Consider the following 13,357-nt stretch of genomic DNA (forward strand, 5'->3'; position numbering starts at 1 on the left):
CAAAAGCTGGCAAAAAATATTTGAAATCTTTCTTCTGTTTAAGCTTAATTAATGTATCATAAGAAGAGGAAGAAATAGGTGGAAAAGGATAGTCATCACAAAAGCTTGCTGCAGCTAACTAGAATTTCAAACTGTTTGGACAAACTACCAGATATAATAAGTATTTGTTCTAATCATAACAGGAACAATAAGAAAAAGTACTTCATCTGTAAACAAGCGGCAACTTGTGGACTTGTAGGAGGTTTTCATAATAGCATTTGTGTTTGGTGGGTGGGTGTACATGCGAAAGGAGGTGGCATGACATTTATATGGGAAACAGTTACATAATAAAAGTAGATTAATAGCCAAGCTACTGGACTTCTGTTACTTGATGTTCACGTATTGAGGAGTTAGAGTTAAATCAATATCTTCAAGATTTTTTTCAAACACATTGTATTTTCTTTATTTTCTGCCAGTTGTTTCAAGATCTCATCCAAATATTAACAAAAAACAAAGTTAAGATTCTTTTTATTTCCTTCTACCAAGAATAAAAAAACCTCTCATTTAAAAAAAAGAATTAGATGCGGCATGAGAACAGCATTCACTGCACTTTTATCCAAAACGTTCAAAGCACTTCAAAGATGAAGTTTGTGTTAAAGGTTTTCCACAATTATCTGATAAGATCCAAACCTCAAATTGTCTTTCAATATGAACAGTGATATAAAAACAATCAAAATTGAATTTCCAAATTGGTGGAAAGCATAAATTTTTCACCTTTCAAATTGCACAGAAGAAAATAAAACCTTGATTTATACTTCCTAACTTGTCATGTATTCAAATGTTTTTACTGAGGTTCTGACTAATGGTCAGCTATTTCTAGAAAATATTTCTTTTCAGGGATTATTTTCAATATCCTCATACATTCTCCCAACTTCGCAAATTTGGCTGTCACCCAGCTCTTACAACCTTACCATCAGTGTTCTAAGTGACCATATCAATTTTATACACAACCAGATTAGCAATTCTTTCTTAAATTACATGTTAATAGACACCTAGGCAGAAAATCTAGGCTATTTGGTTTGAAATACATCAGCAAATTTAATAAACCAAATCTGATTAAATATTAAGATTAAATATTAAGAGGTCAAAAGTGACTTAAGAATATTAAACACTGAAGATTTATATTTAAAAAAAAAAACAAAAACAAGACACATAGGCCAAATTTTCCAAATAGTATAGCCTGTCTGAATGAAATTAATGGTCTATACACATTCTGTTCAAGAGCCCACACGTACGTGTGCACATTGGCATACATTTGGGACACATCTGTGAGAAAGCCACAACAATGTTGGAATCTTCCATTAACTAATCTAGGATCCTAGTGCAGGGCTGTGCTGCCAGTTTCATAGTTATCAAATCTCAGAAGTCACAGAAGTCACTCCAGGCATTGCTTTAAAATGACCCTAGAGAAACTGCTGATGTTCTGCTGAAAAAAAATTGTAGGTGAGCTGTGAGCAAACTCTAAGAAAGGCTTTAGCAGCATGAGGGCTTTTGCCCTCATCTGCCACTTGTAATCAAATCAGTAAAAAAAGCACCAAAAGCACCAGTTTTTAGAGAGTTATATTATTAAAGCATATTAATATTGCAAAAATTAGATTGCAGAAGCATAGACAAAATTATACATTCAATGTGAAATTGGAAATGGGCCAAGTCTTTCCCAGAAGGGATGGAAATTTAAGACAGAAAAGACCTAGTGAGAATGAATCTGCTTAAGCATGGAGTAATGAAAAGGGTGGAGATAGCATAATTGCCATATTTCACATCTCCAATCAGCAGCTGAGGCACAGTCTAACAAGGATTGATAGGGCTGTGACCTAGCAAAATAAAAAAAGTAAGGCTATGGTTTTCTGCCAGATTGTTTTTTTTTTTTTTTGAACAGACAAAATTCTGGGTGAAATCTGGACTCCAAGTCAACTGTGAAAGCCCTATCAACTTGTAACAGAGGTGACAAAGTAAATTAAGCTAAGTTTTGGTTCACCAGCAGAGAAGAGGATGTTTTGTATAGATCTAAAGGGAACAATAACATCAGTTGAATTTCTACAATTTAAAACAATTTAATGTAGCATTGGTTTACATTATCATCTTGCAAAACTTTAGATCTCCAAATCAACTCCTAAATTACCCTACCTTTGTAAAGACTTAAATATGCTATCATCCATTCCCATGTAACCTGAAAGTCTGATACATTTACAAACCAATACCCCAAGGTTTCAAAATGTTCATCAAGTTAGAAGAATTAATCTCTAAAAAAAAAAAAAAAAACCATCCTTTTTTTATTGCCTGCATTTCTAAGACTGCATTTGTTCATTGACAGTTTTAATACCTCTTGTATTTATATCAAAAATCAACTATGTCCTAGGATTTTTTATTACAATTCTAAATGTATACCTAGCCTTTAAATACTTTGCTTTTGTGCATTATCTCAACATGCTACTGATACCTATTTAATGTTGGTAAGAGACAGGATATTGTTTCTCTTCTCAGTATCATATTTTGAATTTATAAGCAATATCTGACCCCATTTGAAATAAAATAAAAAACATTTGAAAATATATGTTAAAGATAACGATTTCTCTTTCTGATGAAGATTTGTGACTTAGAAAGCATCAAAACTTTCACCTGTTCAAACTGTGTTCAAATTCTGAGTTACGTAGCTTTACTTATAGAACATTATGAATAATTTGAATATTTTCATTCTGTGCATCTAGAGGTCGAATGAATTTTAGAGTTCTAAAAAATACTAAAAGCAGTCTCCTTTATGACTTATCTTCCTTAATGCTGAATATGTTCTCCCTTGAGAAAGCAGAAATGGTCACATAGAAGATGGCTGTGTTAGGAATAATGTGTCAATAGTACTTAAGGGAAAAAAATGGTAAAAAAAAGTATGAAAATAAGAGTTTCAAAAAGGAAAACATTCTCCACACAGAACTATTTGAGGAGATATACAGACAAGTAAAAAGTATGAAAAAGAAAACTGCATAGGGAAAAAAGTGTGGGTTGCATGGAGTATCTAAAAAAAAAAAAAAAAAGACAAATGAAGGTACCAAGACTACACTGACACAATTTAACTTAAGGGATGCTCATGAGGGAAATTAATAAACTTTCCAACAATGTACAAAGCCTCCTAACAAATGAGGTTCTAGTCAAAACAAACCAACCTGATGCTTTTCTTCATCTGCTTTGTCTTCACATTCTTCTTGCCTATTTCCTTTTTTTTGAGCAGTAACCAGCTCTCCAGCAAAGTCATCTTTCTGCCACATGAAAAGAAGATTAAGTTGATACACAACAGAAGACAGTAATCAGTAGTTTCACACTGACTTGTACTCAGTGCAATGGTGTAGCACGTCATCAGTAAAAGTGTATGTTACTTATGACAAACATATTCAAAAGAACCTAATTCATTCATTCCTGAGTGAAAAAAGGCAACATATTTCAAAGCTAAGGGCTTTGTTTCAGAGGAAGGGCAAGTATAAGGCACCCTAAGGCTGCAGAAATCAAGTGCTTCACCAAGAATCTGAGGAATACTAATCAATTTGTACAGGGCATAAAGAATGAAAAATGAAGGATACACAGTATGACATTTTCCTTTCAATTGTTGCTGTTTAAAAAATGACAGGAAATTGAATTCCTATTCATGGCATTCCATACTCTTGGTGCCTATTTGTTTGGCTAATTTGCTACATTATTTCTGTCTCATAAGATTCATACATAACTACTGACTGCAAATGTACAATCAAAATATTAGTCTTAAAATCTTAGACTATGCATTTGTAATAAAAAGGAACATCTGTCATTTGAAGAAAATTGCAGAATTACTCTGTTGCAGAAAATTTCCTTGTCATAATACTCAGTTTGAGTATTAAGTCCTTTTTTTCTTTTAATAATATGTAAGATGAATGAAAGATTAATGAATAATGAATGATGAATGAATGACAAATGAATGATTAATGAATAAATACTTTGTGTGTGCGAGGGGGGAGAAGAATTTTCTCCCAATAACTATCTTTAATAGATAACTTCGTAATTAGCAAAATTAGTCAAAGTATTATTTTGAACTAGCAAAAAAAGATTAAAAGATGAAGCCCTGTAATGGCAGAATCTGGAGCTATTGATGTACACCTTACTATTTAGATACATGTGAACTGAGAGAAGAATCTTGAAAAAATAGTTACACACTGAAATTTCTTCACACTAGCAGTGAAAAGCAAAGCTTTCTTTTTATTTACTTAAAGACTTTTGGAACTCACTTGTGTCTAGAGGCAATAAGAGATGCCAAGATACATTAATGAATAATCTGAGTGTTAAGCATTTTCTATACTACAGGAAATAATGGAAAAATTGCAACAGCACAAAGTGAAACAGCATTCAACACCAACAGGATACTTGAGCATCTTATGTATTCCAGCTTCACAGAATTATTCCATCAGGTATCACTGCGCATGGTTTGATGCATTACTTTGAGAGTGAGGCAGGATGGAGTAAACTGTGTCCATATTTCAGAAATTTATCCCTCCATCACCTACTTCCTGTAACTAATCAGCTGTGCTCAAAGAAGCTTACAGGAATACAAAACTAAGATATTTGCCGTCATCCTTAACATTTATAAGCCAGGCTTTTCTAACTAAAATGACTTTGGTTTTAACACAATTTGTGTTTTGGTGTGATTTTTCCTGTTATGAAATAAGTTAGGTTGTTTGGCAGTCTTTAAATTTGGCACTTATCTGTATTTCAGAGCTGAGAAAAGCATGACATTCTTCCCTAAAAGTTACTTGAAAGCTATAACAAAAAGAAGTCCGAAAGAAAGACAAACAAATAAAATCAACAACAAAAACAGGGTGAATAACTAGTGCACAAAGAAGTGGCATTTCACTGTTTTGTTATGACTGCTGTTCTTGGACAAACAAACCAAGGAATATTTCAATACAGAAGATCATCAGTGGCATAATAAGTACTGTATCAGTAGTTCAGACACTAAACCTGATATATTCATGCAGATACTACATATTCCCAAGGCAAAAGAATAATACCTGAATCTCCCTAAATTCTCTCAGCGATCTACACAACTCATCAACAGAATTAAGGATTTCTTTGTACTTCGATACAGTTTTTTCAACATACTTATTTCCTTCTTCAAAACCTGAAATGGGAAAACAAAGCTTCTTTCAATGAAAAGAAAACAGAGAAAAATACAAGCCTCGCCCCCCTCCCCCCCCAAAAAAATAACAAGCCATAATACCTTAGAGAAACGTATAACAATGAATGTACTTCATAATCTTCATATAGTAAGTATATTTTAAATCTGTTTTATTTTGCTGAAGGAGCTCTGTAGTATAGAGAAATGCAGTTTCCTACCTATTACTAGTTTTCTTGACATCCTGCCTCATAGTATCTGCAAGTCTTCTACTGGGTTTCTCCTTAATGAAAATTACTACTATGTGGTCAGTGACACCGCTTGAAAACGTGCTGGCCTCAAACTGTTTCCTGAACTACCAGACTGATTATATAGCTAGAAGACATTTGAATCCCTATTATAAGATATAAAAAAAACCAAAAGTGGAATGGAAAAGTTTTTTTCCCAAACTAAGTAAAAAAAAAAAAAAAGCACAAAGCAGCTTCTTTCCCCCAACATTCCTAATAAGATAGTGAGATCATTTTAAGAATCCATTCTGCCAACATATTCTCCAGAGATAAGAATGTTTAAAGGGTTAAAAATTAAGACAAAAAAGATCGGTTTGCTAATTAGTCTTCCCAACACCAAGTCAGAGAAATTTGAAAGCACAGTTTGTTGAAATTTTATCAGATTTGTTATTTGACTTTATAAGCTGCACATTATCCTTCCACATTTGGATAGACACTTTATCTTTGAATAAAGTAACTTCAACAGGTACAGAAGCTGTGAGCTGGAGAAAAAAGAAAAACATTAAGTCGGCTGACCTGCGTTCTTTTCAGTCAACAAATTAATGTTCTCAATTGATACAACTGCATATACAATTTTTACATAGTGCACTTTTTTTGGAAATACATAAAAATTAGCAATCAAATACCACTAGCTAGTCACAACACTAAAAATTCATCCATCATTAATGCATAACTCTTTAACATACTGTGATTCTGTGATACCTTGACTTCAAAGATTTAGTCTGCTACAAGTAATCATGAGCCATGAAGTCTTAATTCCAAACTCATAAATATTATTCATGTTCAGATTACAGGGTGAGCACAGTCTGCATACTGCATAGGGAAAACCAGGTAATACCAGGCTGCTGAGTACTTTTGTATTTTTATTTTTTTATTACTTTCCCTGAAATCCTTCACATTTTCAAGTCTATACTCTATAAATTTTGTTGTTTTTAACTTTGTGAAAAGTTTTATTCTTAAGTCAACAAATCTAGAAATCTGCTTCCTTCTGTCCTAAACTGTATGTGATGTTCCTGAGTTTTTTTTTTCCCCCAATGTTACTAGATAGATCCTTACCATATAACTGTTCAGCCAGATCTATAATCTGCTGAAACTTCTCTTCTTGTTGAGGCACTGTAGACTCAATAAACTTATTGAATTGCTTGTAGAGGGTCTCCACTGCTTCTCTGGTTTTGCATTCAGCGGAATACTTGCCAACTCTAATGACTGTTGCACTAACATCTTCAAAGCAAAATTGACACTGAAGTAGATTGAAAAGGATAAACACTATCAGAATGAACAAATATCAGCACTTCAAGCTTTTATAAAATAGATTAAGCTATTCTTATAATTTCAGTAACCAGTGGCATAGATTTTGCTTTAAATATTGTGAACAGAGCTTAACTTCAAAAACATTTTTCATTATGAATGTTGTTGCAAATATTAAAAGCTGTTCCATTTTCTTTAAACACTAGATTCATAAGTTAAAGTTTCTGCAAACATGTTTTAACTCCAAGTTATTTCTATTTTATATATTAGCTGTCTAACTTTGCAGACTTTGTATCATGGCCTAAAGCAAGGTTGCTTAGATTTAGTTCACTGGCAAAACAGTCATTAAAGATTATGAGAATCTTTTGACAAATGAGAATGGGCTTTAGAATGTACCCTTAATAAATATTTTTGGTTAATAATACTGAAGAAATCATTTAATCTCTTACTTACTCAACATCTCTATTACATCATCACAGGAAGTAGCTAATAATTGACTTAATTTTAATTGACATTAAAGTCAGCATTTAAGATTATCCCAACACTCTGAAATTTTTGATTAAGTTCTACTTCACACTGAGTAAGAAGACATCTTAAAGACTATCTCTGGAAAATAATCTCTTTTTCCCAAAGTATAAAGCTGGATGTGGGTGTTAATATAAATCCACAACATAAATTGGATTGCTAACTTACATGAAATGACACATTTATCTGATCAGTAAACAATGAAAACACATTTTAAAACAAACTTTACTATTACTATCCATTACTATCATTAAGGGAATTTATTCATCATGCATTTAGATGAACTTGGAGATCAGTATTATTTCTAAAGATAAACAGTGATGACAGGAATGTGCTTGACACACAGATGCACCAACACAGTACAGCAAGAAGGAAAGTATTGCTACAAGCTATTGCTAAAAACTACATGGCAATTCAAAAAATAAAAGGTAGTCTTCACGTGTATTAGAACCAAGTTAGAGAATTCTGCAAAGCAGACTGCTCTCTGGGAAAAAAAATACTTAATTTACCAATTAAGTATATTAAAGATGTACGGATATAATAACATATATAGAATGTATATTATTATATATAATATGCATAAAATATTTTGCTGCTAAGGTATCAAACATTTTACATTTCAATTCCAGAACTGCACACTTTATAGTCAACTCTTTCCAACAGCTAACAAATTGATTATCATGATGACTTCGCTCTTGTGATTTGACAGCTGTTAAAGAATGCCTTGTGGCTCTGTGTTGCCCCAGAATACCTAGAGAAAATGAGCCCAAAAATAAAGTACAATTACAGATGTACTGAATCACCATGAAAGTCATAAGGCAGTGGAGGACTCAATCTTAAGAATAGCAGCATAAGGCAGTGGAGGACTCAATCTTAAGAATAGCAGCACAAGAATAAAGTCAAATTCCATGTTCAGCCAACCCCCCCCCCCCCCCCCCCCCCTCTACAAGGTTACAGAAAAAAAGCAAAAGCAAATCCATATTTCCATCAATCTGCTATATTTGGAAGTCGTATATTTTATTTCTTGTTAGAAACACTCATTATCTATACTCCAATCCTGACCACAATTACAGCCATAGGCTTACTAGTACCTCTTCCATCATGAGTTGCAGACGCTCCGTGAGGCCCAGATTTTGCTTATAATCCTCCACAACTCTGCCAAAATCATTTAGCTGTTTTTGTAACTCACTGATTGACACCAACATGACTCTAACATTGTGTTCATTTGTTGCAGCGTCTACTAATTTCTTCTCTAGATTATCTATCTTCTTTTTAAGAATCTGTTTAAAAGATGTACCAATACCACAAGTAAGTATTTCCAGTTCTGAAACAGTAAGTTAAAAATATGTAAAATGCACAAATCTACTTTCACTTCTGGGTTTTAAAATAAGTAGTACTTAAGATGCTTACTTAAGTAGTACTAAGATGCATTTCCAAATGCAAGACAAGCTGAAGGGCCTCTATACTACTGACTGAAATAAACATATTGCTAAATATTGAATTAAATTTTCAACATATAAACAAAGATCCATATGATTTAAACATTGGATCTTGAATAATGTTCACAAAATCTGCATATGAAAAACAAATATTACTAAGCCTTTAGTCTCTTAATTTGGTAGAATACAAGTCAATTTAAACATAGTCATTTATGCCCTACAATATGTAATATTGCATAAGAATCTGATATAAACAACATTGGTGATACTCTAACATAACCCCAAAGACCCAAAGGAAAATATGTTCATACCAGTACTTAGTGATATCTGGCATAAACGTAATGAGTAGGTTCTAGGATCACATGGTTTATGTCTACACATACACATTTATATATTTTACATCCTAGTTTTTCCAGTTGATCAAGACCTCACTGGGACGACAGTTATAAAAGTGATGTAAAAAAGACAGGTGCTTGATTTTATCTTGGAATATGAGAGACTGGTTTGAAATAAAAAGTATTTAATGAACAGTCCACATACATACATACCATTTCCCTAAATAGCTACATGAACACTCCACAGTTTCATGAAAGGATGTTGTAGCAAGGTGTTTGTCAGTCTCTTTTGTCAGGTGAAAAGTAATAGAATGTAAGGAAACAGCCTGAAGTTGTAGCAGAGGCGGTTTAGATTAGATGTCATGAAGAGTTTCTTCACAGAAAGAGTGGCTAGGCACCAGAAAAAGTTGCCTGACCAGTAGAGAAGTATCAGAATTGCCAACTTGGGAGATACTTGAGAGACATGTGAGTTTGATGCTTCAGGGACATGGCTAAGTAGTAGACATGTAGTGCTATGCAATGACTGGACTTGCTGATCTTATGGGTCTTTTCCTTCCTAAATGATTCTGTGATTCTCAAAATATGCACTGGTATGATGAGTGTTGTCAGCTGATCATGGGAGATAATTATTGTTCTCTACTCAGAACTGGTGAGGCTGCATAGAGTGCTGTGTCCAGTTCTCGCTCTCCAGTACAAGAAAGACCTGAACATATTGAAGCACATTCAGCAACAGGCTAGAAAGATGATTGAGGGACTGAGTATGCAATATCCAGTATTCAGCTGGTCTTTGTATAGTTGAATGTCCAGCTGAGTAGTGGACGTTACACAGAGAAACCTGTTATTGTAGATCCTTCTCTAAGCAAGAAGACTGGACTAGATAGCCTGCAGAGAGTCTCTTCCAACCTCACTGATTAAGTGATCTGAATAATCAAGGAGAAAAGTTGTAGAAAGAATAAGACAAGAAATAGTGAGAGCAGAATCACAGAAGCTACTGAAAATTTTGAGAAAAACTGTGAAAAGAAAACTTGCAGGGCAAGTGAACTGAAAAGCATTTTCTCTGGCTAAAAAAAGGGCAATTTGGTTTCTAAAAAGATCACTGGAAGATTTGGAAGAAGAATTTCTGGTGACTGCAAAGAATAGGTGGGGCCAGAAGAGTTTAAGGTTCCAATAAGCAACTCTAAGCAATGGGAACAGAAAAAGGCTCTGAAGGCCAGAATATTGAAATGAGAAAGGAAAGCAGCTGGATGTAAAGGGAAATACACATATTGATTGTTTGTGAATTTGATGGGATATTGGTTTTAGTTAATTATTTATTTGTATTAAGGAGAGGGAAGAGGAAATAATAAATGGTTAAATAATGAAACGAAGGATAAAGAGTGAACAATGGGAAGTCTAGAATTGGGGTGATAATGAAGGGAGCAGAACAATTAAAAATATCTGTGATTGAGACAAGGAAATGATATCAAGGGGAGCATAAAAGATTTTGCATTCCCTCTGATTCCTTGGCATAGGCTACAGCAATTCAAACAATCAAATATTATAATACTAAAGTTTCTAATATTACCTGTATTTTCTCAGCATATGTATCAACTTGCTGAATCTGTATTTTAAGTGCTTTTAAATTTCGAGCTTTTTCAGTTTTCTTAATATAGTTAAACTTCATATTGTTGAATTTCTTTTTGAGGTCCTTAAATGATTCTCTAAGCTGAAAAAGAGCAATCATATTTGTCAATAAAAGAAAAAATGCTTTTCTGCTTAACTTGTTTTATTCCCCCCCACAGGCTATCCACAGTTTGAACAATGAATATTTAATACAGAAATTATTAACACTGTGTCATCTCATAAGACATCTTTATATCCTCAGAATTTTTTTTCAAGTGGGGAAAACACAATCTTTTTATGTCAGAATTTATTCATTCTGGGTATTGAGTATTGTTTCCAGAATGGCTGAGGCAAAAAGCTTAAGACTGAGATTTGTGCTCAGACAACCTAGTCCTGGAGCATTCGCTTCAACTACAATGAGATTACTTTCAGGTTCTGTAGTCCCTTTGGTAGCCAGTTTAGCCACATCTAGTTTCCAGAAGAAAAAAAAAATATATATATATAGGTATTCACTTAAATTGCCTTTATCCTACAATATTTCAATTTTTTTTTTCAAATAGAAAAGAATTTTTATAATAGAAAACATTGTTATACTGGAAATTGATTAACAGAGAAAAAAGTTGATAGGTTTACTGACCATTCAGTGATTCTATAATCCTTGCACTACAGCAGAAAATAGTATTGGAAAATAAAATGGATGGAAACAATATTTAGTATTAGCAGAAGCTCTGCTTCTCAGGGGATTAAACAGGTGTTCAGTTCTATATATTGTGGTAGTCTAAACATCCCAGTCTGATTACTCACAGCATATGAATTCAGTTCTTTGCGAGGTCAGGATGTAGACTATATATGAGCACCTGAATTTCAGTAACTATTCCATTTCCTCTTTCTTTTTTTCCTCTCTAACTCCAATTATTTATTTGCTTCAATATCATTTTACAGGTGTGTCCTTAATAAACCGTATTTCATTCTTTGCAGTAGTGGCATTCTATAAAGAGGCATATCAAAAGTATCATAAAGTATCTTCAAAGTACTGTGAATTTAAGTGTAAAATGGTATGTTTTCCCTCAAAGTTACACAATTTTTTTTTCATTTACAACTGCAAAATATATTGCAGTTAGTTTTGAATGCCTTTAAACAGTAGGAAGAGCCAGGCAAGTGGAAAAAAAAATCTGCTACAGTAAGCTGCTAATACCTCAGAAGAGGTGTTTTAACTTTTGAATTCCAAAATAAATAGAAATCCTTCAAAAGTGTTCACAAAAATTGAAAAGGAAGAAAAAACTTGAAAGCTTTTTGTGAATTTCACACCTTTTGGAAGCTGACAATCTCTTGTGTTTAGAACATAGAAGAAATTCTAAAAAATTACACTTATGTAAAGGAAATGATATCAAAGAAATATGTCCATTGTAACAACTCAGGTTCTGCCAGCTGCACATACATGAAAAATAATTACACTTGATAAATTTAACAGCTTCAGGTGAACACCCACAATTTAATAATTAAAATATTTGAAACTTTTTTGTTTAAATTAGAGCCATACTGTCTCCCTGAGTACTACCCCTAAGAACCCAAGGAGTACTGAATGCTCATTCTGCTGCTACTGACACTGGAAAAGCTAGCAATTTACCTTTATTTTTACGCATTAATGTTAATCCACCAAGAAATATCTTTTTCATTTTCATTTAATCTAGGGGGACTCTATTACATTACCTCAGCACTGAACAGTCTGATGGTATTCATTCAATATAAATAAAAGTGAAAGCAGTTCTATCACTTACAGTGTGAACTCCAATCAGTTTAAGCTCTTTATCCCACCTAAGGATACTGAATAATAAAATTTATCTGTCAGCACAGTTAATAAAACCACCTCTGTAGAATAATATTTTGTATTCAAAACAAAGCCTTATTTGCTAATTTTGAGGAAAACAAGAGATGAGTAAGAGTTCTCTTCAGTTTATTTCGGTGGCTTATTGCAGATACATCAGCTAGTGATCTGTTACTAAGGACAGAGGCTCTCCTCAAAGCATGCGAAATAAGATCGCCTTGTTTCAGATATGATGGCTCATGTGTCAAAGGTCTGCAGCTGCTGCCACTCTTCTCTTTTAGCCTCAGTGGAAAACCAGATTCAGCTCAGACTTGCATGTTATCCTCGGAGCACATGTACACAGCTTTTGCTCATATCAGCAACTTTACCAGGGTACAATGTATGGCTCAATCGTTAGAAAACTGAAATTGAAACATATCTCCATTTTCTAGTATTTCCTGTAAAATACAATGAGAATTAAGGTATCTATGCACACTAATACGCTCTAATGACTTCAGCCAAGTTTAATGGAACTTTGACTTCTCCATTGTGTCATAGTCATTTATCAGGCAGCTGTTCCTAACTATAGTTGGGCTGTCATGAACAGAGAATGATGGTGGAGAGGGTTTTAGATGTCAGTCACTAAGATTTATCACATAACTATGATACACATGAAAAAAGGAGTTTATAAACAACTGCTTTAAACACATTTTTGTTAACAGTACAATTCCACTATAGTGCTTTGATTTCTAGTCTCCCTAGGAGGCACTTCAACATTATTATCCACTTAACAGAATTAACTGCAAGTAAGAATTACATTACGAAATAACAGTTCCTACTGATTTGTAAACTAAGGTAGCTCGTCACCATTAAAGTGCTGTAAATTCACATTTTTCATAAGGAATCGGAAAGAAAAGAATTGATCTGATTGGGAGAGCAGAGAACCT

The 13,357-nt window shown here is 33.5% G+C and overlaps 1 protein-coding gene across 11 annotated transcripts in view; it reads right to left on the minus strand.

Moving 5' to 3' along the window:
- Positions 1-13,357, minus strand: part of CCDC141 (coiled-coil domain containing 141) — a 57,218-nt gene that overhangs the window by 10,011 nt on the left and 33,850 nt on the right. For all 11 annotated transcript variants that reach the window (XR_008204738.1, XR_008204739.1, XM_052675514.1 and 8 more), the window contains 5 exons: positions 10,569-10,709; positions 8,322-8,510; positions 6,514-6,697; positions 5,067-5,176; positions 3,198-3,290 (listed from right to left, as the gene is read on the minus strand). Coding sequence is in view for 9 of the 11 variants with exons in the window: in XM_052675514.1 (XP_052531474.1) it covers positions 3,198-3,290; positions 5,067-5,176; positions 6,514-6,697; positions 8,322-8,510; positions 10,569-10,709 (717 nt within the window). In the remaining 2 variants the exon portion in view is untranslated. The remainder of the gene's footprint in view (positions 1-3,197; positions 3,291-5,066; positions 5,177-6,513; positions 6,698-8,321; positions 8,511-10,568; positions 10,710-13,357) is intronic.

The sequence above is a fragment of the Tympanuchus pallidicinctus genome, unplaced genomic scaffold (genome assembly GCF_026119805.1).
Source record: "Tympanuchus pallidicinctus isolate F22 unplaced genomic scaffold, pur_lepc_1.0 scaffold15, whole genome shotgun sequence".
NCBI classification, from domain to species: Eukaryota; Metazoa; Chordata; class Aves; order Galliformes; family Phasianidae; genus Tympanuchus; species Tympanuchus pallidicinctus.